At 54.9% G+C, this 27,132-nt stretch overlaps 1 protein-coding gene across 10 annotated transcripts in view; it reads right to left on the bottom strand.

Annotated features, from left to right (window-relative positions):
* The window catches only part of CAPN15 (calpain 15), a 58,955-nt gene that overhangs the window by 6,421 nt on the left and 25,402 nt on the right, over window positions 1-27,132 (bottom strand). For all 10 annotated transcript variants that reach the window (XM_050317615.1, XM_050317614.1, XM_050317613.1 and 7 more), the window contains 3 exons: window positions 6,476-7,964; window positions 2,850-3,058; window positions 2,441-2,624 (listed from right to left, as the gene is read on the bottom strand). In XM_050317615.1, coding sequence (XP_050173572.1) covers window positions 2,441-2,624; window positions 2,850-3,058; window positions 6,476-7,964 — 1,882 coding nt within the window. The remainder of the gene's footprint in view (window positions 1-2,440; window positions 2,625-2,849; window positions 3,059-6,475; window positions 7,965-27,132) is intronic.

Below are 27,132 nucleotides of genomic sequence, written 5' to 3'. Positions count from 1 at the left end.
CATGGTGGGACTGCTGGGGTGGCCTGTGCAGGGCCAGGAGTTGGACTCATATTTGTGGGTCCCTTGCAGCTCAGGAGATTCTATGATTCTGTGATATGGAGCACATTTGGAACAGCTAGAACTCTGCTGTAAACCAAAACCAACACCCCTTTGTCAAAGGAGATGGCCCAGAGCACACATGGCTGTGGGACTGATTAGACTTCACCCATGGAACAGACACTGCTTCAAGGACAAGCTCTAAAAACTTGGAGTAGCAAAGCTCTCCTCTCCAGCACAGGGAGTAATTACAAGCCCTAATTACAAGATGCAAGTTTTTTCCCAACAAATGGGGTTTGGTATCCGGTGCTTGGAGGTCAGCAGGGAAAATCACTGGGACATTGTGACTGTGTGTGACTCACAGGTGGCAGCCAAGAGCTGGCAGAGGAAAGGAGGGCAGTGAAGATTTCTTTCCGATGGATAAAGAGAGCTTACAAGTGCTTTTTGCTGGTTTTTGGGTCCCTCACTCAACAAAATCCATTTTGTTTATTTCTGCCTGAGCCGCAGCCAGGGAGCTCAGATAAGAGCCTGATTTTCTTTTATTTTTAAAACCCTGCTTTTCCTTTTTTAGCCCCCATGTCCAGCTCACACAGCTGAACACTCAGCAGAAAATCTCGACACGATTCAGATGCCCCTGGAAACAGAGGTAAGGCAAGCCCAGCCCACGTGAAAACCTTCAATCTTTAAAAAAAACCCCAAAGCAAACTTGAAATTCATAAGAGAGGAAAGATGGATGGAAAACAAAAGAACCCAAGACAGGTAAATCTTATGCTCAAGTAAAGAAATGCATCTGGATCCTCTCTGTCTGGGAGAGGCAGAATGTAGACATAGCCTCCTTCTTCCCTTCTCCAAAGTTACAGAGTCCTGTCCTGACACAATCTACACATGACACTGTTTGGGGCTGTGTGTCCAAAACCAGAGGACTGGGATTTGCAGAACGAAATCCAACCCAGCAGTCCCCGGCTCCTCCTGACAGTGGCACTTTGTTTTCTTTGGCAGATTTTGCCGCCTGAGCTTCAATAAAGACGTTCTCAGTCTCCTTCATGGACGTGATCCCAGCAAGAGCCCCTGGGCCTGGCAGGCAGGGTGGGCACAGCTCGTGGTGACGTCCTGAAGGGGCTGAGGGAGCTCCGTTCACCCGAGCAGATCCCACCCCGGTGTGCCCAGAGCAAGCGGGCACTGGGTCGGAACAGGCTGCTCCATGTGCCGTCCCCTCCCTCTCCATGGTCCCTCCCTGGCAAAGCCAAGCTGCCAGACGTCCCCGCAGAGCAAAGAAACAGCTTTCCCTCAGCCCCTCGCAGTGCAAAACACAGGGTAAAAACGTTTTCCTTTGCTGTGAAGAATAAGGACAGATTTCCCTGCAAGTGGAAGTGGCTGCGGTGGAGAGAGGAGTGAGGGAAAAGCAACTGTGAATGAAACTTCTCCACTGCAGCCTGGAAAATGCCAGAAGGGATTTAAATAGATGTGAATACGGCCTCAAATAGTTCAGCTGTCTTAAGAGCACAGCAAAGAGCGGGGTCCTGAGCTGCAAATAGGGTGCAACCAGGCTCAGTACTGGGTCCTGCATTTGGGTCACACCAGTCCCAGACAGCTCCAGGTTTGGGGCAGAGCAGCTGGAAAGTGCCCAGCAGGAAAGAACCTGGGGGTGCTGGTCAGCAGTGGCTGAGCATGAGCCAGGTGTGCCCAGGTGGGCAAGGAGGACAAAGGTCTCTGGACTGTCCCAGCTGTGGTGTGGCCACAGGCCCAGGGCAGTGCCCACCCCTGTGCTGGCACTGCTGGGGCACCTCCAGCCCTGGGGGCAGTTCTGGGCCCCTCGACAAGAGAGACACTGAGGGGCTGGAGCGTGTGCAGGGAAGGGAACGGAGCTGGGAAGGGGCTGGAGCAGCAGGAGCAGCTGAGGGAGCTGGGGGGGCTCAGCCTGGAGAAAAGGAGGCTCAGGGGGTCCTTCTGGCTCTCTGCAATTCCCTGAAAGGAGGGGGGAGCCAGGTGGGGGTTGGTGCCTTCTCACAGAAAACCAGCCATAGGACAAGGGAAAATGGCCTCAAGTTGTGCCAGGGGTGGTTTAGATGGATACTGGCAAAATCTCTTCACAGAAAGAGTGGTCAGGGCCTGGCACAGTTCCCCAGGGCAGTGGTGGAGTCACCATCCCTGGAAGTGTTCAAAAAATGAGTCAGTGTGGCACTCTGTGATACGGCTTAGTGGGCATGGGAGGATTCGACCTGATGCTCTTGGAGGCCTTTTCCAACCTTAAAGATTCCCTGACTCCAAACACCCCACACAGCACAGAGCAGGGGCCTCCACACGAACCCCAGCAGCACCTCCATCCGTCCTCTCCTGGGAGAGCCTGGGATGAGCCTCCCACCCCCTCCCAGCACCCCATTCGTTCCCCCCGGGTGCCACGGACCTGGGAGAAGAGCAGGTATCCGCACTCGTCGCAGGGCAGCATGTCATCCACCAGCACCGTGGTCCAGGTGCCGTCCTTGCACAGCCGCACCTGGTAGGCGCCCTCGGAGCACAGAGTCCTGGTGATCATCACCCTCTCCACCAGCTCGGGCCGCTCGGCCAGCACGGCCAGGGCGCTCAGGAACCTGCCGGCGGGACGGGACGCGGGGCGGCCTCAGCGGGGCACGGGCGGGCAGCGGGCACAGCCGCCCGGCCATGCAGCGCGCGGCAAGGGGTGAGGCAGAGCATGGGCTACAGCCTGGGGGCATAAATGGGTTTGAGTAGGGCTGGGGGGGCCGAGCTGGAGCTGGAAGAAGGGGAGGGGAAGGAGGAAGGGGCAGGGGGTGTCAGCCCGGCTCGCTCCCCCTTACCAGCAGTTTCCCAGCAGGCCCTGCAGGATGTCCGAGGGCCTGGGCGTCCGGAACACCGACCACTTCACCGACCGGTCCTTGAAGATGCTACAGTTGATTTCGTGGGGCCGCAGCCACTGCTTGACCCGCTGCTGCACGCTGTCACCTTCCGGGAACCCCACGGACTTGGGCCCAGGGGGGAAACTGTCATCGACAAAATTCACCTTGTTCTGTGGGAGCAAAAGGCAAGGAGAGCGTCAGCTGGGGCCTCTCGGGACTGGCTGGGCACAGGGAGCTCCCCATTGCCCCCCAAGAGCGAGAGCAGAACTCCCAGCCCTCCCACCCAGCCCAGACAGCCCCTCCCCAGCACTGCAGGGCAGCAGGGCTGGGACAGGTGTCTGCTGGCAGCAGTAGAGATGGCTTTTGTGCTTCAGGTCCAGCGCTCAGCCCTGCCAGGGCCAGCTCACCTCTCCAGCCCCAAGCTCCAGAACGGGACTCCAATCTGCCTTTTTCTGTTTCACAGGAGCCTCCCCGGGCAGGGATTGTCTCACACCTTGTGCTGGTGCTAAAAGCTGGGCTGTGGGGGGTCTTGGCTGCCTCTAGAAGTGGCAAAGCCTGCAAACAGCAACCCTGCAAGGAGCCACCTGGCACAGCAAACACTCCTCAGCCAGAGCCCTGTCCCTGCTCCAGAGGGGACACGCTGGGCTTGGCAGTCCCGTGCCAAACCCCCAGGCACATCCATGGGGGATGTGAGGGGCAGCTTTCGCAACTGGATTCAGCCAGACAAGCAATTCCAGAGGGAGGGTATCCCAGGTCGGAGCCCTCCTGCAATAGCTGCTGTGCAACAAATAAATAGGATGGATGGAAGGGTAGGTGATCCCAGAGGCATCACCCACGTGGATGGTAACACAGAACACCAACTGCAGAAGGGCAGCTTTTTCAGACCGTCTAACAAGGGGTGAAATAAGAACAGGTGTTTCTTTGTTATTGTTAATTAAATTAAATTAAATTCTTTCAGCAAAAGCTGGCTCTCATTTAAATTAGCTTTATGCACACCAAACTAATAGCTGTCCTCCTCTTTTGTGGCAATGCTGTGTGAATGCTTCCTTTGTGGGGCCTCAATTAGCACCTCCAGCTTCTCTCTTGCAGAGGGGTGTTTTTCAGCTCGTAGCTGTCATGTCCCAGGGTGCGCTGCTCTCTCGGGGGAACATCTGCTCTCTGCAGCTGAGGAGAAACCACCTCTGCCAGCAGCCTCACCTCGTCACATCCTGGCCTCACACACGGCCCTCTGGGCTCCTACATGGACCTCTGGGCTCCTCAGGAACCTGCTGGGCAGGGCCACAGGGACACGGGGAGGAGATTTTCCCCTCTACTCTGCTCTCCTGAGACCCCACCTCATACTGTGTCCAGCTCTCCAGGACTCAGCACAAGAAAGATGTGGAGCTGCTGGAGCAGGTCCAGATGAGACTACAAAGATGCTCCGAGGGCTGGAGCCCCTCTGCTCTGGAGCCAGGCTGGGAGAGCTGGGGGGGCTCACCTGGAGAAGAGAAGGCTCCAGGGAGACCTGAGAGCCCCTTCCAGTACTTGAAGGGTGCTTATAAATAAGAGGGAAGGTAGTGATAGGACAAGGGAGAACAGTTTTAAACTAAAAGAGGAGAGATTTAGGTTAGCTATTAGGAGAAGATTCTTCCCTGTGAGGGTGGGCAGGCCCTGGCACAGGCTGGCCAGAGAAGCTGTGGCTGCCCCTGGATCCCTGGAAGTGTCCAAGGCCAGGTTGGATGGGGCTTGGAGCAACCTGGTCTAGTGGAAGGTGTCCCTGCCCATGGCAGGGGTGCAACAAGATGGGCTTTAAGGTCCCTTCAAACCCAAACCATTCTGTGATTCTGGTGGAAGAGGTCAGCTCTGCTCTGTCCCAAGACTGAAGAGAAAGGGTAAAGCTAATTAGGGGACCATACACTGAGAAGAGCTGGAACAGGCACCCCTGGAATAATGGAGGAGGGACAGCTCACTGCAGGAGCTCCACCAGAAATCCTGACAGGGAGCAACAGCATGGGCTGCTCCACAGGACATGTCCCCCTGGCAGGGGGACAACAGGCAGAGGAGAACTTGGCCAGCCTGACACTCCTCCAGGGGAAGGATGAACAGCCTGGGAACTACTGGGACAGAAGGAAGCTTGGAGGCTGCCCCACACACCAGCCTCAACAGGAGCATTGGTGGGAGGCTGCAGGGACACTGGGAGCAGAGCAGGCACGAGGGTGGGAGCAGCACTGCCCCCCCACTGCTGCCAGGCCTCCCTTGGACTGCAGAGACTCCTCTAAACAGTGTCAGAGTAGAGCAGAGGTTCAGTTTGAGGGGGATTTTGGGGTGATAGCCCGCACTGATCTAACAGCACAAGGGGCTCAGCCAAGGCTCTGACCGAGCAGGATGGGTCAAGGCAGGCTCCCCTTCCTGGCAGTGCCAAGCTGCTAATTCAGCCTGGCCATCAGCATGATTCATCCTTCAGGCCTGATTCCTGAAGTAACAGATGTTCTCTGCCTACAAAAGAGGCTATTCACTTGCTTAAAAGAAGGGGATAAGCAGAATCTGGGTCTCTCTGCTGTAAAGACACCCACGCCTGTTAGCATGGACGTGGAGCAATTTTAAAAGCCCAGAACCCCAAAACAGGATCATTCTCAGAGCTTCCCCCCAAGCCAAGTATCTTCCTGTCCCTGGACTGTGCAGTGGAGACACAGTCATGGACATGCTTCTCAGACCAGGCAGACAAATCCCTGTCTGCACGTCCAAATGGGACTGCAACTCCCTTTCCATCTGGTCCAGAAGAGCTGGAGGCTTCCCCCAGAAGGAGGCCAGAGAAAGTAGCATTCACAGGAGCATCTCATGCCACTCAGGGAAAAAATGGGGCCATCAGAGCTGTGTTTGAGGCTGAAACCTAACTGATTGAGCCAGACACTTCAAAGTGGGAGGGGAGGTGCTGGCACATGCTCCTGAGACCCTTGAACTGGAGCCAGCCTACAGCCAAACCTCAGCTGGCCTGCCCAGAACAGGGGGGAGCCACTTGTGCTGCACCTGTGCATTGACAGCACCCAAATCAGGAATGCCAAGGCCCAGCTCAAGGCTCTTAAACACCTGCAGTTGCTGGCAGTGCCTGCACCTCTGCCTGTGCCCTGAGCTCCTGCCTGCTGCATTCCAGACTTCTTGCATCCACAGGTGACAGCTGCTGCCCACAGACAGTGGTGCCACCTGCAGACCTGGGCACACTCTTCTTCCCCAGCCTTCCCCACCCTGGGACAGGGAAGGAACTGTATGACCACATCAGGGTGAGCCCTTCATCCCAGATGTTCTCCCTCACTGATTTAAAATATGCTGAGGTTTCAGAGTCAACAGGTTTAGCACCAGGTTTTAGACTTCCTCACCCTTGGAGCAGGAATGGACTGTATGGGTTGTCTTCACCCCCGAGATTATTCTGCACCAACATGAAATACGACATTTCAGTGTTAACAGCCAGCACCCAGCTGCTGCCAGTGAATATCTCCTCTGGAACTCCATGGAGCCCTGTGCCAGGCAGTGCCCCAGCCCCATGGCGGAGGCAGAAAGGGGTCCCCCCACCGAGAGAGAGCAGGAGCGAGGCTCGCCCAGCCAGGACTCACCTCCCGGCAGAAGGTCACGATGTTTTCCCACAGGGCTTTGGCCTCCCCCTCGTCCGTCTGGCGCCTCTTCTCCACGTGCATGCTCTCCCTCCTCTTGAGGGGCTTGAGGCCCTTGCGCTGGGTGATGTACTGCTGGGGGGTGTGGCAGGCCCCACAGTGCTTGGCCTTGCCCTCGTTGAGCAGGGTGCAGGCGGGACAGGCCCACTGGCCCGGCCTGTCCTGCCCGCCGGGCAGCGGGGCCGGGAAGAGCCGGGCGACCTTGCGTGCGGACGGGGCCTTGGAGCCGCAGGAGCAGCCGCCCCTGTCGCCGCAGTCGGGGCAGCGCGGGGCCGGCTCGCCCGGCGGGCCGTGCTCCTGGAAGCCGTGCAGCTTGGAGGAGCCGCACACCTTGCACTTCTGGGCCTGGGTGGGGTTCTTGAGGGTGCACTTGGAGCAGGACCAGGTGGTGAAGTCGGGGCTGGAGGGGCTGCACGGGGTGAACCTCACCGAGTCGCCCACCACGTTGATGGTGTCGCTGCCTTTTTGGGTGCTGCAAACCTCGCACTTGCCGGCCCCGGCGGAGTTGAGCAGGGAGCAGGAGCTGCACTTCCAGTGGGACGGGCTGACCTCCATCTCCTCCTCCAGCACGCTCAGCCGCTTGTTGGACAGCAGCTCTGGGAAGCGGGTGGCGGGGGCGGCCCTGGCCTGGCCCTGGGGAGAGCCCTTCTGCCCTGCGGCGCTCGGGGCCGCAGGCTGGGGGGCTTCGGGGCCCGGCATCTGCAGCTGGGGGGGCACCTCCCGCCGGCTTCGGGGCACAGGGTTGTTCTGGAGCCCCGGGGAGAAGGGGCTGAAGGCTGGTACCTTCTGGGCCTCCTGCTCCATAGCCACGGGGCCCTGGGTGGCTGCAGCGTCACCATCAGAGACCTCTGCAGAGACCGAAGGCTGTGGGGTGGAGGGGGCCATGTGAAACCCGGCCGGGGTGATGACTTCAGGGACGACCAGCGCCTCTGGGGGGATCTTGGGCAGGGAGAGCTTGCGTGGGCCCCCACAGGCGGAGCAGGAGTTGGCCACGGGCGTGTTGTGCAGCGTGCAGCGCTGGCAGGCCCAGCCGCTCTCCAGCTCCGCTTCGTCGGGGCTCTTCCCCTCTGAGTCCTCGCTGCTGCTTTCCGCCTTGGCAGCCTCCTCCTTGGACGTGCCCTTGGGCTCCACGAGCACAGTGGGCTTGGGCAGGATGCCGTTGATGACGGGCAAGGGGGAGCCGCTGGGCCCTGGCTCCGGGGTGAAGCCACACACCTCGCACGTCTCCTTGCCCAGAAAGTTCCTGAAGGTGCAGCGGGCACAGGCCCATTTCTGTTCCTCCACGCTGAGCCGCAGGATGTGGTTGAGGTCGGGTTTCTGCCGAGGGGCTTCGCAGATGGAGCACTGCCGCTGGCCCACGGGGTTCAGGAAGGTGCAGCGGGTGCAGGACCACTCACGGACGGCAGCCATGGAGCCGGGAGAGTGGGAGTGGCTGCAAGGAAGAAGATGACAGTGTGAGGCCAAGGCTCTCCCTTGCTTCCAGGGAGAGAACAACCAGCAGTGCAGTCACTGCTCTCCAGGCACTTGTTCCTCTGGCACTGACAAATTCTCCAAGTGCATGGCAATGCACTGGCTTTCACCCAGAACACTTCAGGAAGGGCACAGGAAACAGCCCCAGCACCCCACCGACCCTGCTCTCATGGTGGGGATGTGCCCCAGTGAGCAAACGCCATCTCTGTACTCAGCCTCGGCAACTTTGTGTGTCTGCAGGTCATCTGTAACTCTGGAGTTAGAGTGACACCCTGCTCTGCCTTTTTGCTGTTCCCACCATCAGTTCTTTCCTCCTTCTCTACTCCAGCCCAACTCTGTCTCACTTTCTGTTCCTACCTCCCTCCTGTCCTTTCAGCTCCCCACCACAGGCACACCACTCATCCACACTGGAATAACCATGTTATCCCACACCAGACACCACCGAGCCAAGAAAGGCAGGCTGAGGTGGACAGAGGTGCTTCTACCTGGCTTACACGTTTCAGGGCCAGAAGCCTGGCCCAGCCAGCCCAGGAGCAGCAGCTAAAGCTGGTCGTGGTGCACTGGTGGCCAGGACAGCTCACCAGCAGCTTCCCAGCTCAGCAAAGAGGGGTACTGTGTCCCAGCTCCAGCTGCCTCCCCTCTTACCTGGGAAGCACAGAGGCCACAGAGCCCTGCAGTCAACACCAGCCCTCAGTTTCAACCTCCAGTGCTGCCTGGGAATGCCAGAAACCCAGATGGGAGAACAGGTCCAACATGCGCACGAGTCACCCCTTCCCAGGGCAGGGAGTCACAATTTCGTTTTCTGGGCAGGTTCAGTTTTCAGAAAGCACAGCAGCAGCACCAACTCCAGGGCCCACAGCAACCTCTGGGCTGCAGGGAGCAGCCCTCCCTGCCCACAGCCCTCCTGGTGTTGTCAGGAAGGGGATGCCACGTGTGCACACTCTGAGAGCTGCAGAAGGAATCCCAGCCTGCCTGGTGCCCTTTGTCCCTTGCTTGGGGTCATTTCCTGGAGCTTGGAGCAAAGGTGGGGCTGAAGCAGAGCTTTCTGCTTCCTCCTCCTTCACATAAGGACAACCCAGCTCTCCCTCAGGTAAACGTGCAGAACGAGCCAGAGCCCTTCCTCCAGGCACTCCTGCTCCCAGATAACGAGGTTGAACTCAGCCTTGAACCCAACCTCCAGGCCAGCTGTGCCTCTCTCCAGCAGAGCAGCTCCCCTTCCAACCCCTTCCACCCTGCTCTGCTTGCCTGAGGTCGTGGGCAGGGCCAAGTCTGCAGGAGAAGCCACCAAGTCCACCCCATGCCCTCAGCTCTTCCTGGGAGCAGCAAATTCAGGCCTTCACAGACCAAGGAAAGAGCAGCCTAAACCACGGGAGCTGCACCTCATGGGCTCCCTCTCTAGCACCCCTTCAACAACCCAGTTCAACCACCACACTGGCTGGAACAAAGAAGGGAAGGAGAACATTTCATGCCACAGAGGGCAGGTGCAGAAAGCTCCGAGACGCCCGTGGAAGGACCTGGGTCCTGGCTGGTCTCCAGAATCCCCAGCAGCAGCACCTGCATACCCAGCTTCCCAAGGCACTGAGCAGACTGCAATGCAGCAGCAGGGTCTTCAGGGGACAGAGGATGCAGCCAGAGCCCCCATGGGGAGGAGGATGGTGACTCTCCCTTTGGCTGGTAGATGATAAACTCTCCTGGGAACACTCCAGCAGCAGCAGCAGCAATCCAACCACATTTTCAGACCACACTCCACAGCCACTGGAAGAGCAGCTCTGCCTCACAGAGATCAGATATAACCTTCAACTCCCTTCTTAAATCAAACACTTCTCTAAATAAAGCCTGAAATCAAGAAATCCATTTTATTGCAAGAGAGAGCTTGAAAATTCATTCTGGTTCATATACCGTGCCTGCATCGTTTGAACTTTGTAAGGTATTTATTTACTGGAGTTATTCCCAGCTAAGAGAAATATAAACATTGATTTTTCTGCCTCAAGTCCTACAGCTGAGAACCACTGCACATCCCTCTCCCATGTGGCAGCACAATGTCTGAAAGGGAGATCATTCCTCAAGTAGAGAAGGAGAAGGAGCTCCGTGCCCGGCTCCGGCAGCAAATGGAGCCACGAAGGGCACTGTGATCCTGTCACATCCATTTGTCTTACTGGGTGAGGTCCATCAAACCACAGGCATCAGCAAAAGGCAAGTGAAGCCTGTCAGCAATCTGTGCCATCCACGGCCATCCTTCTGCAGCATTCCATGCTGTTCCCTGCCTCCAAAAAACCCACCCCTAAACGCAGATGCCACAGTGCTTCCAGAGGGTCTGCACATCCAGCCACCAACCCTCCTGCTGCACACAGCCCTTCCACACACGTGGTCCTACCCAGCAGGCAAAGCCACCACAGGACCATGGAAAGAATCACCTTGTCCCTTCCCACAGAGAAGGGAAAACCCAGGATAACCTAAAAGCCAGAAGTACCACACGAGGGGACAGTGGGATGAGCTGCATCACCAGACTTGTTTGATGTGGTGACAGGGATGAGCTGCAGGCTCAGGAAAGGCAGCATCGTTTCACTTGGCCAGGCAGGAGATTCAGGCTCAGCAGCAGGAAGGGAGGCAGGAGCCAGGACACTGCAGTGCTCTCCTCTAAGCTGTGACACTCCTGGGCTACCCTGTCCCCCTCCTGGTCCCCTCCTCTCTCCCCATGCCACAGGAGTCAGCTCCTAACACTGCCCAACTGCTGCTAGGATTTGCACCTACTTGACTTTCCCAGGAAAACAAACCTTCCAGAAAGGCCATTGAAGGTCCTGCAGTGGCCAGGCCACCGGTGTGACAAGCTTTGGCAGGAGACTTCCCTGCCTGCTGTTGCACCATGTCGTGTTGCCCAGCAGCCACAGTCTTCCCTGAAAACTACCAGGAAAGGCACAGAAATGGGAGATCACACTGGACATGGATCTTCAGATGTCCCCCACAAGACACGAGTCCCCCAGACTTGGCGACCAGCCCACAGCCTGCTGCCCCCAGACTCCTGCGAGGGCTCATGGACAGTTCCAGTCCCTGCCTGGATCACCAGGCTTAAGTTAAAGGTCCAAAGATCCCAGAGGGACCAGGTTGGAACCTGTCTTCCCATGGCCCAACTCATATCACCACGTGGTGGATCGTGGCAGCAGCCTCTGCCCCCCAGCAACACCTTCCTCACAAACTCAACCAGCAGGAGAAACCCGACCACAGCCTGCCCACGCTCTGTACTTCTCCCTAAAAAGCCTGGTTGGCTCCTTTCCCGGCAGGCAAGTGAGGAAACAGGGTTGTCTGCAGCACCTATTCCCCAGGCCCATCTGCTGTGTGCTAACACACACTTGCTCTCCAGCCCCAGCAAACACAACTGAGATAAACAGAGCCTGCCACCTTCCCGGTGCCTGCAGGAGAGCAGCTCCTCCAAAACCAGCCCTGCAGTCACCCACCCACGGCAGGGCTTTCCTGGAGGACACTTCACTGGGAGCACGACGACACGAGGTCTCCACAGCCTGGCAGCAGGGACCTGCTGGAGGCTCTTTTGGGGGGCAAACAGCAAGGAAAGGGCAACACTGGTACAACCCCACAGCTCCAGCAGCGTGGATGGGGTTGGATGCACCCCTCCAGCAGTGTGGATGGGGCTGGATCTCCACCTCTCCAGCAGCGTGGATGGGGCTGGATCCACCCTCCAGCAGCGTGGATGGGGCTGGATCTCCACCCCTAGAGCAGCATGGATGGGGTTGGATGCACCCCTCCAGCAGCGTGGATGGGGCTGGATCCACCTCTCCAGCAGCATGGATGGGGCTGGATCCACCCCTAGAGCAGCATGGATGGGGCTGGATCCACGTGGCTGTGCTGTTCACTGCAGCAGCTCTCCCCATCCCAAGACAGGAGACATCAGCTGGCAGGAGGCAGCACCACGTTGGCAGGAGTGCCCCTACCTTGGCAATCACAGCAGTGTAATTATCATGCTTAAAAAATAATACAGAAGGCACTCAATCCAGAAGGCAGCTTTCAGCACACTGAGCAGGTCCCAGGGAACCTCACTGCTCCAGGGATTAAGAAGGCTCCAGCTGGTCACCTTCCAAACCCACCTCAGGACAGTGATATCCCCCTCCCAGGGCTCTGCTGAGGGATGAGTCTGCTGAGCCTGAGTGCCCTGTTGCTACAGAGCCCTGGCTCCTACCCAGCCATCAAACTGGCCAGGGGAGCCCACCACCTTTGGGTGCCACCTGGGACCAAAGACCTTTCTGAAGCGGGACAGAACAGGAAGGAACAGGGTAGGGAAGGAAAGCAGGAAGTGCCCAAAAAGCTGCAGTTTGCGTCTTTCCTGCTGGCGAGGAGCTGGGGGTGTGCCAAGGCTGTGTGATGTGCAGCCGAGCTCCAGGGCAGGAGATGGCAACCAGCCCTGGGCAGAAGCACCTTGGAAGTGCCAGAGAACGGCTCGAGGTGACCTGGGCACCGGAGCGAGAGATCCCAGGGCTCTGCTGCAGAGCCCACATGGCAACAGGATTACAGGAGCCTGTGTCAATCACACAGCGACAGAAATCAGGCTGTTTCTCTAAATAAAACTCCTCCAGAACAGCTAAAGCCTTAAAACTTACTGCTTCAGTTGTCCCCGGCAATAAATAAACAAATAAATAAAAGATCGATTGTTCCAGTCAGCAACCGCGACCCTGAGCTCTCTGACACAGAACACATCCCAGCAAAATCCTCGCCTGACAAACGCAGGAAAAAGCACTACAACTTTGTGAAGGAAAAGAAAAATCACCAAAAAAAACCCCTAAACAAAATCCTGCCCCCAGTTGAATCCCTTCCCCTCCTCCCCATCCAGCTGATCATTCATATCTCAATTTAATTTTCTTTCAACAGCACTGCAAACCCTGACCTAAGAGAGGAGTGCTGAGCCTTCTCCCGCCCGGACCTACCACATCTGCAGAGCAGCAGAGCCCCCGTGCCCGCTCAGGGAGGGGTGCAGGAGGTCAGGAAGCACCCGGCATCGCTCTGCCAGTTGGACTGTTAGGAGGACACGTGGGCTGGGCTCGCGAAGCCGGGCAAGGAGATGCTGTTGGCTGAGCTGACTCACTCTTGCAGAGCCAGGCAAGGGCTGGGAGGCTGGACCAGGAAGGTTGCAGCAGATCTACTGGCAGAGCAACACAGAAACACCAGGAACTGGGACTTTCCACTCGCTACAAGTTTCTGGAGGAGCATCAGTGGAGAAAAACAGTCTCTGATTCACACTTTGGAACCCCCAGGGCTATGAAGTGAGTGTCGCCAGCTCCACGCTGGCACCATCCAGACAGGGCAGGTTGCATAAGGACTTCCAAATCCTGCCTCCAAAGTGAAGCAAGAAAATAAAACAGCCTTGAACACCAGTGACCTTCACCCCATTCTTTCAGGATGCTTGTGGGTTCCTTCCAACTCAGGATATTCTATGCTGGAGAGACACAGACAAACATAAAGCACCAGAAGGGCCCTGTCCCTTTGCCCTCTTTTCCCAGATCTGCTGAGCATGAGGAGAGACAGCAAAGAGAACCCCCCCTACACTCACCCATGCTCTCCTAGAGCACCATCTCAAAGGGACCAAGTCAGGCAGTGCCAGATGGACCCACTGCAACAGCACAAATGTCCCAAAAAACAGGGGCTGCACCTCTCCCCCTGTGGGCAAAAGCAGCATCCCACTTCCACTGGAGCAAGAGTGGAGGATCCCAGGGTAACTCAGGACAGAAGAAACCCCAGGGGGTCTCCAGCCCAAACTCTTGCTCCAAGCTGCATCTCTTAAAGAGACCACAGCAGGTTGGTCAGGTTTACACAGGGTGGTCTTGGAGACCTCCAAGCACAGAGACTAAACAACCTCTCTGGGCAGTGACCTCAACTGACTGACTGACCTTGGGCAAAAATGCTTCTCCTTAGAGCCAGTCTGGTCCCCTCCTGCTTCATCCTGTGTTTGCTGCTTCCTGTCCTCCCACCCCACGCTGCTGTGAAGAGTCTGGCTCTGCCTTCTGGATGATGTCCCTGTAGGTATTGGTGGAACTGCTCCAAAGCCTTCTCTGCTCCAGCCCCAATGAATCACAGAATGGTTTGGGTTGGAAGGGGCCTTAAAGCCCATCTCTTTCTGTCCCCTGCCATGGGCAGGGACACCTTCCACTAAACCAGGTTACTCCAAGTCCCCTCCAACCTGGCCTTGGACACTTCCAGGGATCCAGGGGCAGCCACAGCTTCTCTGCCCAACCTGTGCCAGGGCCTGCCCACCCTCACATCAACAATTCCTTCCCAATATCCCATCTAACCCTGCCCTCTGGCAGTGGGAAGCCATTCCCTGTGTCCTGTCCCTCCATCCCTTGTCCCCAGTCCCTCTCCAGCTCTCCTGGAGCCCCTTTAGGCCCTGGCAGGGGCTCTCAGGTCTCCCTGGAGCCTTCTCTTCTTCAGGTGAACCCCCCCAGCTCTCCCAGCCTGGCTCCAGAGCAGAGGGGCTCCAGCTCTAAGTGATCAACTCAGTGGCCTCCTCTGGACTCACTCCAGCAGCTCAGTGTCCTCCTTGTGCTGAGTTCTTGAATGAGCTCAGCTCCTTCATCCTCTCCTCCAGCCCCCTGACCATCCCAGAGCCCTTCCACTACTACTGGGAGCAGTCTCACACTACAACTCTCTGAATGACACTCCTGCTCCCCTCACAGGGCACTGGGGAAGGCTTTGGTACCTCATGGGACTGAGCAGCCCTCCAGAATGGGGCTGGGGGCTCACACCTTCCCCAGGGCACCTGCCAAAGTGCTGAGGCAGCTCTGGATGTAAAGCTGCTCCAGGGCACAGCTTCATCCAAGCAGGACCCTGCCAACTGCAAAAGCACCAGCAGATCAGCCTTCTGGTGACTACAGAGACAAAACTGTTCTAAGAAACTCCTGCTAGAACAGTTTGGCTTTATCCTCACGTCTGACACCTCATGTTGTTCCAGGCACCACCACCACAACCAGCTGCACAGCCCAGGACAGGGAGCAGCACTGGCCCCCCAGCAGTTCTGTAACATCCAGGACGTGCAGCCCCCCGTGTGAGGCAGCACTAGGATCTAATCATCACACTGAGGTCAGAGGAGGAATGAAAAAAACAACTCCAAAGAGGCCACCACCTTCTTCATGCAGCCTCTGACACCAGGCAGCTCCTTCAGCCAGGACTGGAGCTGGGGCCTCGTCTAAGCTCCCTTGGTTCCTTCATCTGGTGGAAGGGAACCACAACAACTACAACTACACAAATTCCTCCTTTTGTTGAAGCACTTGAGGAAATAAAGACTTCTTGATCCTGAAATATTAATATTCGAGTGCTCCAGAGCTTTATCATATATTTATATCTGCTCTCACTCTTTGGTGTCAATCCAGGACAAACTGCCAGCAAGTTCCCAAAAACACAGCTCAGATCAGGGAGGGTGAAACAGTTGAGGGACCAGCCAATTCCCCTTCCATGACAAACTCTCCTACCTGCCAGGACACCTCTTCTTTACCTCCTCCCAGGCTGGTATCAGAGCTCCTGAACATTCACTGGGGCAGGACAATCACAGTTACCCAGAAAATGGCATTTCCCACTGGTAATAATTGCAACAATTTGAAGCAGGATAACAGGCTTCATTCTGTTTAATAAAGCAAACAGACAAAAATCCCTCATCAAAGCAGAAGGGAGGGGAAAAAAAGGTCTAATTCTGCAGCAGCAGACCATGCAAGGGTGAACACTTGATGATGAAGGGGGCATTTAAGACCCATCAACACTACACAACTCTCCCCAAAAGGTGCCAAGAGGCTCAGACAGACACTACGAGTTTCCCAAGCTGATGATGCACTCCAGTTCCTGGGAATTTCTTGCTCCCCTTTCACCAAACCTCAGAGGGTTCTTGCACAGTTTCTGTTTAGCTGCTTCTCTTCCTACACCGGACACAGCTCGGGCAGCTCAGATGTGCTCCAGCAGCCAGGGAGGGAAGAGGCTGGGAGTTTTAATGAGAAGTTCCCAGGGGAAAACTGAACTCTGCTAATGAGAATTCTGAGAGAAACAACACTGGCCCTGTGTGTATGAAGGGCACTCAGCAGTGGAGTTTTCTGGCAGCCAACAAAACCACAGAACGTGCTCTCGAACTGCAGCTTTCCCTGTCATCACCTCCCCAAAGACAGGGCTGGCCTGTCTGAGGACAGATGTTAGGGGTGAGAGGGGACATCTTGCTGTGGGATAGGCAGGAAAGGATTTCACAGCATCCCAGAATACCCTGAGTTGAAAGGGACACACAAAGATCACGGAGTCCAACTCGTGGCCCTGCACACAACACCCCAACCATCCCACCACGTGCCTGAGAGCACTGGGCAATTCCAAGGTAATGCTCAGTAAATGTAAGTGCTTGGAAAGGATGCAAATGGGACAGAGAACACACTCCTCTACCCTGCCAGCCAGGAAGAGACTCCCAAGGAATGTGTCAAGAGGGTGGTGGGAAACAGGAGGAGGGCAGAGGTACAGAAAGCTCCTGTAACACACACAAAGTCTGGCTTTGATGGAGGAAGGAAGTTGAGGAGACAGTCACTGCTTGGAGAGTCCTCTTCATGGCCAAAATCCCTGGGTTTGGCTCTGGAAAAAGGAGGGAAGGAGCAGAGTCTTTGAAGGGTCTGCTCATCTGGAGTTCATAGAATCGCAGAATCAAGCGGGTTGGAAAAGACCTCTGAGATCAAGTCCAATCCTGCCATGGTTCCCAGACCATGGCACTGATACCACATCCAGTGTCACCTTAAACACCTCCAGGGATGGTGAAGTTACTGGGGTTGCAGAGCCAGTGCTGCTGCAGGACACCAAGGACACACACCTGGAGGGAACATGGCTCACTCTGGTTCCCCTCCAAGGCCAGGGACACACAGGGAGCGTTATCCCAAACTGAGGCACAGGAGACACTGGTCTTCATATGGAATCAGCAAAGCAGAATCAGACTCTGGAAGGCTTGTCTTGTGAGAAAAACAGGCTGTGCATCATTAGCCTTTAATACACTTTAACTGCTCCAGTGTTGTAAGAAAGGAGCTCTCAGAAGCAAACCAGTTTGGCTGGCAGAGCACGGGCACGCTGGGACAAGACCATTCCCAAAGGCTCCTCAGCTAATGAGCAGGTTTCCCAAATCTCTGCCAGGGCAACAAGAACCATCCCTGGGGATATGAAAGGCAGAGGCAGAAGCAGAGCAATTCAGAGGTCAGCAAAGTCAAAAGTTTTGCAAGCTCTGCATTCGTGAGCTTCTGACGAGGGACTGGGTGTCTCACCTCCTGCACCTGCCCGAGGTTCCTTGGGATGCAGGGCCCAGACAAAAGCCATGTGGCCTCTTCCAAACCCAGGATGGAGGCTCTCAGCAGCATGGGATCACCATGGGACAGGCTCTGCAGCCCCACAGCTGGCAGGGAACAGCCTGGGAAGGTCCCCGTGGAGCCCCAGCCTTGGGGACAGCCACCAGCACAGCCCAGCTCCTCTCATGCTGCACTATTTCTCATTAAGATCAATTCCAGCCTGTTGCTATAATTAATAACCTTGCCTTGCCTCCCTGCATGCAAGCAGGGGAAATTTCTGCAGCTGCAATCACACTTCACATCAAAGAAGCCAATTTAGCACAGCACTAATGCTGCCATCATTCCTGTGCTCAATGACTTTATTTACCTTCTCTGTACCTAATTTTCCCAGTCCTGAGTACCTGGGGAAATTAAAAACAAAAAACATCAAGCTCCAATTGCACCTAAATATTATAGTAGGAGAGGGAAATTTGTGTCCTTAACTCAGGCCTGTATTTACTATGGATATGTTTAAACAGGTTCGATTTGGCTCGAGGAGGTGATGAACTGAATGGCCTCCATCCATATCTTGCCTTGCTTTGACTACACGAGGCTGACTTTGACTAAAATCCACAAATAGTGGATATTTGAACCCACTGAAGAGCAAATACACAAAGGAAGTACAGCAGTTTTATAGGGGTTTGTCACAGTGGTACAAACTTGGTGTAACCTGGGTGTGGAAAGCACAAAGGATCTCTGGTTCTGCTAGAACATTCTGGAGTGCTTGGGTGCCTGCAGCTCCCACCAAAGCTGCTCTTTCAGGGGGCAAAAGGTCCACGGTTCTCCAGCAAATGCAACACAAGAATTCAAGAATTTAATCTTTTTTCGTTAGTAAAACAACAGACCAGACCTGGAAGACTGATGGGCCCAAGTTTCATTGGACACTTGTTGCTTCAGCTTCTTGTACACTTGTAGCAATAAAACACTTTGAGAGCAGTGGTTTTGTTGTTCAGAAAGCCTGGTATAAATTGGTTCAGCTACTTTGTGTGGTTTTTATAATTACACTCCATCTTTGGTCTGAGCAGAATGTTTCCCACACAAAATAAAGTTGTCCAGTAAAACTCATGAACACCTAAAGTGGAGAAAGAGTCAAATTCCATGGAAATAATCCCACAGACCAGGAGGATACATCTTACAGATCTGCTGCTGAATAAAACAACTAAAATAAAATAAAAAAAGATGGTTTGGATAGAAAGGCTCAACCCCTCCCAAATTTTCACTCCTAGCCGTCAAAGCAAGGCCTGCACACAGAAAAACTGAAAGCCCCCGTGATCCAGGACCCAAACAGGGCCTTGCCAATGTGTTGTGCACACATAAGGATTGTGGGAGCTGCTGTTACAGCCTTTGGACCTTCAGACTCATCTTTTAAGTGAAGCCAGGGAAAGTTTCTCTGGACGTAGCAGAAGGGAATTTGGGAATTTAATTGCCTTGAGGCTGAAGCTGCGGAGGGATCTCCAGCATCCAGTGTGGCAGAGTCACGGACACCAATCCAACCTCCTGGATGCTTGATTCCCCATGCTGAGATGATAAAATCTCACCATGAGCCACCATGGAAGGGGGCTGATGCCACACCCTGGCAGCTGGAACACGACTCAAACACCACACCGGGGTGCTCCTCGCTGTGCACACACGTCAGCAGGTGCCCCAGAGCCCCATCGGCCCCTCACTGATGCTGGGAACAGGCTCAGTACAAATGTGCACTGTGGTTTCACTTCAGCAGCCCCAGCAGGGAGGGAGCTCGGAATTATTCACACGTGGAGAAGCCTGAACACTTCTGAGGAAAAGAACGACAAATTTCAAACTCTGAAGAGATCCCACTGGGGAGGAAGGAAGGCTTTGAAGGAAGGGCAGGGGCTCCAAAAAGTTATTTAATCATTCCCTGACTAGCCCATAAATACTTCCCTGTCTCGAGGCAGCTTGGGAAACTCCTCAAGAGCCTCTGAAGGGTCAATCCTGGAAGCACCTTCCTGGTTGGTAACACAGATGAACTGAAAGGGTGGCTCAGGGTGAGGGGGGATCAGCTGCAGGGACCCAGCCAGGCCAAACAGGTGAGATCTGGCAGAGAGCAGAGATGCTGCTCACCTGGGCCAGTGTTCAGCCTCAGCTCTCAGCCCACAAAACTCTGGCCCTCTGAATATATTTACAGAGCAAAGACAGCCCTGACACCAGGACACCAAGGACTGATGGAATAGCATGGAACCCACCACGCTCCCAGCAGGGACCAGCAAGCTCATCCTCTGGGATGAGCTGTAGCACAACCCTCCATGGAGTGATGCCCTTTAAACCCCAAGGTGTGCCAGAAGAGGGTGGGAGTTCCCAGGAGCCCCAGAACAAACACACCTGGAGCACATGAAGCCAAAGCAGAGCCTGGATGCAGCTTCTCCTCTCACACTCACGAGGGCTCCCAGGTGGACTGGACCAACTGAGCCTGTGGGCAGGACAAGTCACACAGGTACTACTCCTGATCTCCAAGCCTCCTCCAAAGTTAGGCTTTCACAGGATGTACAGAAATCAGGGAATAGCAAGAAAAACAGGGAGAGGATTTACGAGCAATGTACCAGCTCTAGGACTGGCGAGACGCTGGGCAGGAACAGCTGGGAGGATGATGCTCTTTAATACCACAGCTGCACTAATTCATTTCAAATCATGGCAGCTTTTAATTTAAAAACCCAACAGAATCCACGATGCTTGGGTCAGGAAAAGTGACAGGGATGGCCAGAAGAGCTCAGAGTAAGAGGATTTCAGGTGAAATTTGGGAGGGAATGGACTAGAGGACATCTCTTAGGGCATCTCCTGTCTGGAGAGCAAGGCATGGGACAGGTTTGAGGAGCTGCAGGTGATGCTCTGCAAGACATCCCCACCTGACACTCACCACCAGCACCCCCAGCTCAGCTCCAAAACAACACCCTGTACTTTCAGAGAGTAAATTAAATTCCTTCAACCCAGCACGAGATGGAAATTCAAAGCTAGTTGCTGCCTTTGAGGCCTGAAAGGCAAAATACTGCTGTTGGGGATGCCATGCAAGTGTGGAGAGGGTTGTCTGCCCCCTCACATGGCCCTGCAGGGGCTGTGGGGCAGTGGGAGCTATTGCAGCACAGGCACAGGGAAGGAGGGAGGAGAACACTGCAGAGCCCCTCTCTGCTTTTGTCCCCCCCCTTTCCCAGCCCTGCCCATCACCAGCTGCATGGGGCAGGCTGCTATTTGCTTGAGAAACAACCATCTTTTTCCCTTAATTATCCCAATAAAATAAATCAAGGCATAGCTCCAAGGTGCAATTAAGAAAAAAAAACAACAGGAATCAGAGCTTGGTACCGTTTGGGACGGAGGGAGACAGAAAGACTCATGGTTTTGAGACTGAGGAGAGGGGGCTGCAGCCTGGCAGGGGGGAAGCAGAGCCCCCAGCCTCCTCCTCCTCCTCTCCTGGGGCTTTAACTTGGCCACATTCCCAGATCCTGGCAGAGCTGCTGCTGGGAACTCTTCCTGCACAGGAGGACAGTTCTCAGCCCCGGCACTGTCCCACACCAGAGCAGGCAGGGCCCTTCCCACAGCTGCCAGCCACACTCAGGGCACCCTGGGCAGGACCTCCTGCATCCTGGGGAGCTGGAAGGCAGCAGGGCACTGTGGTCCATCGCCAGGGGCTGTCAAGCTCTCCTCAGGATGATTAACGGGCCTTAATGAGGAGCTAAGCCAGCCCTGTGCCTCAGGAAAGCAGCTCATGCTTAATATCTCAGCCAACAAGCTTTGCACTGATCTGCAGAAAGAAAGAAAGATTGCCAAGGGACAGAGGAAGAGAGAGAGGAACTCTGGCAACTCCCGGCATCCCCAGAGTTCAGTCTGTGGTCAGATCAGGGCACGGCAGCCGAGCCACCACAGCTACACCACACACGTCACCGGGAGCGAGGGGAAAGGAGAGCACGGAGGTTCCTCCCGGAGCCTGCACCACCAACCAGCAAGCCCTGCCATCTCCTGACACGCCTGAGCAGCTCCTTCAGCGACAGGAGGTCAGAAGGCAGAGGGCAAACCTGAAAGTCCCCTCTCCTACATGAGGAACCACATCTGCATCCCCTCCAGAGAACCCCAGAGGAGGATCCTGATGCAGAGCAGAGCCCAGGGCAATGTCCCAGAGGAACTGGGTACTGCAGTCTGCACACACACGCACACACTCACTGCCCACCGAGTCCTTGGCTCCACACACAACTTCCAAGTGCCCTCACGCTCCCTGCCAGGTGCTGGGACACACACACAGGCCTGGGGCAGCTGCTGTGCTGTACTGACCTGGGCGAAGCGGGGCCGAGGGCCCAGCCAGCGTGGATTGCTGAGCTTGGAACAGAGCAAACCCCACCAGCCTCACAGATGGCTCCAGCCTTCCCTGCTCCCGGATCATCCGCAGCTCCTCCAGCTCTGTTCCCCTTCCCAGGTTACGTCAGGTCAAGCAGATGAATGCAAGAGAACACACAATTTGTTGCTGCATCAGGCGTGCTTTGGGGAGCCTGTTGCCAACTGCAGCAGGCTCTGCTCTCCTCGCAGGCTTGGGGGGAGGAACAGCGAGGGGGGGAGAAGCCGCCTCAGGTGCTGTTCAGACTCAGGGCAAACAAACCAGCATCTCCCCCACGAAGCGGGAGGAAGAAGCAATTTATTGTGACAATTGGAGAGAGCCTGCAGCGGGGTTGGCCCTCCCTGTCAGAGCTGGTGAACCACACCGAGGCTGCAGCCCAGAGGGGAGGGTCTGCCAGTCAAGTGGTATATGCATCACTCCCGGGGGGAAAACCATCAGCAACTCAGAAAATCGGGCTGCAAGAGATCCCTGCTGCTTGTCCTCCACTCCCAGGGCTGCCAGGGAGCAGCAGGGGCTCAACACGGCCCTCGGACACACCACGGCACCTCTCAGCATCCCCCTCTCCACAGGGGTCGTGTCTTGACCCTTCAGCCTGAAAAGGGTTGAATTTTTGGGCACAAGTGCCTCTGGGATGACACACAGGATTAGGGAGCATCCAGCAGTGTGGCACAGGTGGGATGTTAATATTTGCCTCTTGGGTTCATAAGTGAAGTTCATGTTGGCTGTGGGGAGTTCACAGTCCAGGAAAGCAGGAAATAGAAATTCTTAACTTTTAAGGGCCCTGTAACAAGAAGGATCTGGGACGCCAAATGTCTGGATTAGGCAGGAGAGAACAGGCAGCAGCACAGAAGGCCCCTCCTGAAGGAACATAATTCCAGTGTCCATTTGGTCTCCAGTGAATACACAGACAAAGTGTGTCCTCCTTAGCTTGCAACACCTGCCTGGCTGCCACATTCCCTTTTTCCACACAGTATCTGCTGAGGTTCCAGACAGAACTGGGACTGATTTTCCCACTACAACCTATGAATCACCATCAACACCTGCACACACTTCTATACATATATCTGTGCAGCCCTGTGCCTGCAGGAGATGGTGGTGTTTTGGAGAGCCTTGGATCCTCCTTCCATCTGCCCAGACAGCAGCCAAGGCACTGACAGACCAGAAACTAAACGTGAATTTCTCAAGTCCTGGCAACGCTCCTTCACCATCCTCTAAGCTCCTCTTACTCAGCAACAGAACGATTTCCGAACCTCTGGGTCAATCCAGAGCTGCTCTTTCCAAGCTGCAGGAGCCACGTGTGGGAGCACACACTTCCCTGCATCCCAGAATAGAAAGCAGCTGGAGTCACATCCGAGCACTGCAACGGGAAGATGAAAGACTTGCAGACACTCCTCTTTTTCCGCTGACACTGCCTCGATGGGCCCTTCTCCTGCTCTCCACTACACACACAGCTCCTCGAGCTGCTGATTTGCCACAGGTGCTGATGTTCCACAAGCTTTTCCACCTTTATTTATTCTATTTAAATAACAGGGGCATATGGTTTACTACAGCTATGAAATGGTTTGTGCATGTATGTGGGGGAAACGTTAAAGAGAATAAAACATGCACCTGACCCTGGGATTCAGAAGGCTCCTGGGACTTCTGAGCACCCACACACTGGTGCCTGGCCACAGAGGAGCAGGGCCACCTCTGCCTGCAAACACCTCACCAAGGGTTGGAAAAGAGTTTCTAGTTCATCTGCATGACCCCAGGTCCTTCAGTGCTGGTGAGGAGAGTGTCAGGAATGCTGTTCCCTTTCTAAGACAGCTGCCACCCCTGAACAGGACAAAGGTCTGATCTCCAGGACAAGCCCAGTGCCAGGAGCTAACCAGGAGCTTATAGAGAGGATCTCCATTACCCCAGTCTCACTAACACAGGCTCTGTGCATGAGTTGGGCTAGTGCAGCTGAAAAAAGATATCCCACAACACAGGAGCCCAGCTTGTCTTGGGAGAGGAAAGGATCCCGACAGGGAAAGCTGCCCCAGAAACCTGCTGCTGTGTCCCTCACCCCACCTGCAGCCATGGTACCACTGGAGGAGCTCAGGGATCTGGGCACTGAGATCCTCCAAGGAAGTTTGGATCGATTCTCTCCAGGTCCCCTTTGAAACAGCCCCTGGAGAAGAAGAGCACAGGCTTCTCTCTGAAGGAGGATCTAAGGATGGAGTCACAGAGATCCAGGATGCAGGATCTAAGTGGAGGCACAGAGATTCAGGATGCAGGATCTAAGCATGGAGGCCCTTCAGCTGAGAAAGTGGGAAGGAAAGAAGGTACCGATGGGGCTGATTTCAACAGCTGTGTTTTACAGTGCAGGCTTTACCTGCTCTCAGCAGGGAAGGGAGAAGCAAGGAAAGGAGTAGGAAGCTCAAGGCATTAACCTGCTCTCTCATCTGAGGAGCTGGGACAGCTTCAGCAAGGATGGTGGACTCGTGGGACCAAAGGACACTTGTTTCCATCCATTTAGCTACCCTCACCTGAGGTGTGTTTGAACAACCACTTCAAAAGCAACCCCTGAGGAAAGAGAGCTGGATGAAGAGGAACCTCTACTTGTTGTTTCTGTTTCTCTGTCTTTAAGCCAATTAAGGGATTTCTTTTTAGGTGAGGGTCTGTGTTCTGCCTCAAAGAGCCTGTGCTCCCTGGAGAACAGAGCAGGGTGAGGTGGTCATGTGGAGCCAGCACTGCAGGGACTGCTGGCCCTGTGCTTCTCTGCAAAAATCCCCTTGCTCCAAAACCCCAGAATCTCTCTGTTCTCTATCACTTCTGCAGCAGGTGCCTTTCCCCTTGGCACCTTGCCTTCCTCACCAGTACATCACACAAAAAGCAAGTCCTGTTGACATCAGGCAGAGTTACCCTTGTGTCTTTCAACACTTGCCCAGTGTTTGAAGAACCCAGTGTGGAAAACACCTTTGAAGCTTCACAGCCAGACAAGCTGCCAAGGCGAAGACATGGTCTGTACTTTTATTCTGGTCTCATAGTCACAGAGTCCCAGACTGGTTTGGGTTCGAAGGGGCACCAGACCTCATCTCCTTCCACCCCCTGCCGTGGGCAGGGACACCTTCCACCAGCCCAGGTTGCTCCAAGCCCCATCCAACCTGGCCTTGGACATTTCCAGGGATCCAGGGGCAGATCATAGCTTCTCTGGGCAACCTGTGCCTCCCCACCCTGACAGGGTGGTCAAGCTCAAGCACAGTGGAAGGGGGCTATGACACAGGCAGAACACTCACCCAAGGAGACAGGACCGGCGGCTGGGAAATGTGTTTGCTGGGACAAACTGCTCCTGGTGTGGGACTGTGCAGATACACCCTTGTATGCACTAAATGGCAAAAGTTCTGCCTTTCACACACCATTCAGGGCTATTTTCCATCATTCCCCCCAGCACAGCCCGTAGAAGACACACACACTGTGCATCAGCAAACAAAAGCACCTGCATATGAAGGGTAGTTTGGAAGTACAGTCCATTTGCCCAGATGAAAACCACCTTCTGCCTTGAAGAACAGGGAACAACTTTAGATGTCACACACCTGAAAAACAAGATCTAGAACTTATGCTGGTATCCCTCCTATCCCTTGTTTGAGGCTGTTTCACATCACTTTCCCATGCACCAGCTGTGGGGTGAGAGAAGAATTTTCCTGTTTCCTGGGATCAGAGAGCTGTGGGACTAAGGCTAAACTTGCTATGGGCCCGTAGCTGGCAAGAGCCAGGAAAACCCCATGGGTCCATAAACTCAGGACCCACCTCTATCCCCTTACTCCCACTGCAACTTCCCTCTCGTGGAGAGGCTGGAAGAGGAGATTTACTGGTGACTGCCAACCCAAATTGCTGCTCAGCTAAAGATCTGTGCTGCAATCTGTAGTGCTGTTAAAATAGAATTGGAAGAGTGGTGGGGAAAGAGAAAGAGGGAACAAAAGAGAAGGGAGGGGAAATGGATCAGGAGCAACAGCACAGCTCCAAAGCTGTCTGCTCCCATCCCTCACAGCCCCACTGGATCAATCACTCTGCACTTCCAGCTGCTGTGCTCCAGCCCTCAGATCCTGCAGTGCCAACACCTGGGCTCACTTCACAGGGGGGCACAGGCAGGGTACAGGTAATAGAGATCAGTCCATCCCTGCAGCAGCTGAAGTGGCAGGCTCATTTTAAGCAGAGTTGGCAGAGAATGGCACAATGAGCCAGGGCATCCACAGGCTGGTGGCTGCTCACAGGACTTCCACATTGCAGCCACTAAGGACAGGAGAAGGGACACCCCCATCCCAAATGTCACCCACTGTCCTCTCATTCTGGCACTGGTTAAACACTATTCCTACCTGCTGAGGTCACAGGTGAGCTAAATTATCCCCTGTACCTCCAGGTTTGCCAGCTCTGCACACTGCATCTGCAGGAAAGAGGCTGCCAAGCCCTGGATCGATATCCCTGCATGTGCAAAGAGCCAGAGGATTCCCCTGGAGACTCCCCTGACCCCTCCTCTGAGGAGCAGCCAAGGCAGGGTCAGAGCACCCTGCAGCTCTCATGGAATCCTGGCTCTGCTCAGCAGGACTGGTGCTGACACATGGCTTTCAGAAAAAAGCAAAACACTCTTTAGTGACTGCCAACAGAACAGCTTCCTCCTGACATCAAGGAAATCTCCCGCCCTGAGCCAGCCCTCTGTCCTTACTGCCCCAAACACAGAGATTCACAACTACAGCCAAGGAGAACTGGGCCTTTCAGCACCTCAGCATCCCTGCTCTTTACTTCTGTAAATGAGGAGCTCAGCCAGTGTAGGCTCGAGGATTCATTCCTCGTGACAGAAACCACCACAGGCCTGGGGATTTCGGTTTAATGAGGCCAAACTCTCGATCCAACACTGAACCACCCAGGCACTGGGGAGCTCTCAAACCCTGCTACTGAACTACCTCCTTGTGGTACTTCAGTAGCAACATCCAGCCACCAACTCAGTCCAGTTCCTTAGAATCACAGAATCATTAAGGTTGGAAAAGACCTCCAAGATCATCGAGTCCAATCTTTAACCAAATATCCCCATGTGCACTAAACCATATCGCCAAATGCCACCTCCACGTATTTTTTGAACACTACCACAGGTGGTGACTCCAGCACTGCCCTGGACTGGCTGTTCCAATGCTAAACCACTCTTCCTATGGAGAAAGTTTTCCTAATATCCAACCTGAACAACTTGAGGCTGTTCCCCTTGTCCTACTGCTTGTTACCTGGGAGAAGAGGCTGACCCACACCTCGCCACAACCCCCTTTCAGGCAGTTCCAGAAAGCATCTCCCACCCATTTTTGCAAGGGAAATGGGAGAAGATGGGATCCTGAGCACAGGCTGAGTTCCACCAAGAGCAATGGATCTGACTGTTATGTGTGCTCCTGACCTATAAAGGTCACTTCTCTCCCTCATGGGCTGGAACTTTAGAGGGGACAATGAACAACAGTTCCCAA

Source organism: Myiozetetes cayanensis, unplaced genomic scaffold, assembly GCF_022539395.1.
Source record: "Myiozetetes cayanensis isolate MyiCay16 unplaced genomic scaffold, myiCay2020 scf20-37, whole genome shotgun sequence".
NCBI classification, from domain to species: Eukaryota; Metazoa; Chordata; class Aves; order Passeriformes; family Tyrannidae; genus Myiozetetes; species Myiozetetes cayanensis.
The sequence above is the reverse complement of the archived record's forward strand: the minus strand, read 5'-3'. Positions and strand labels throughout refer to the sequence as shown.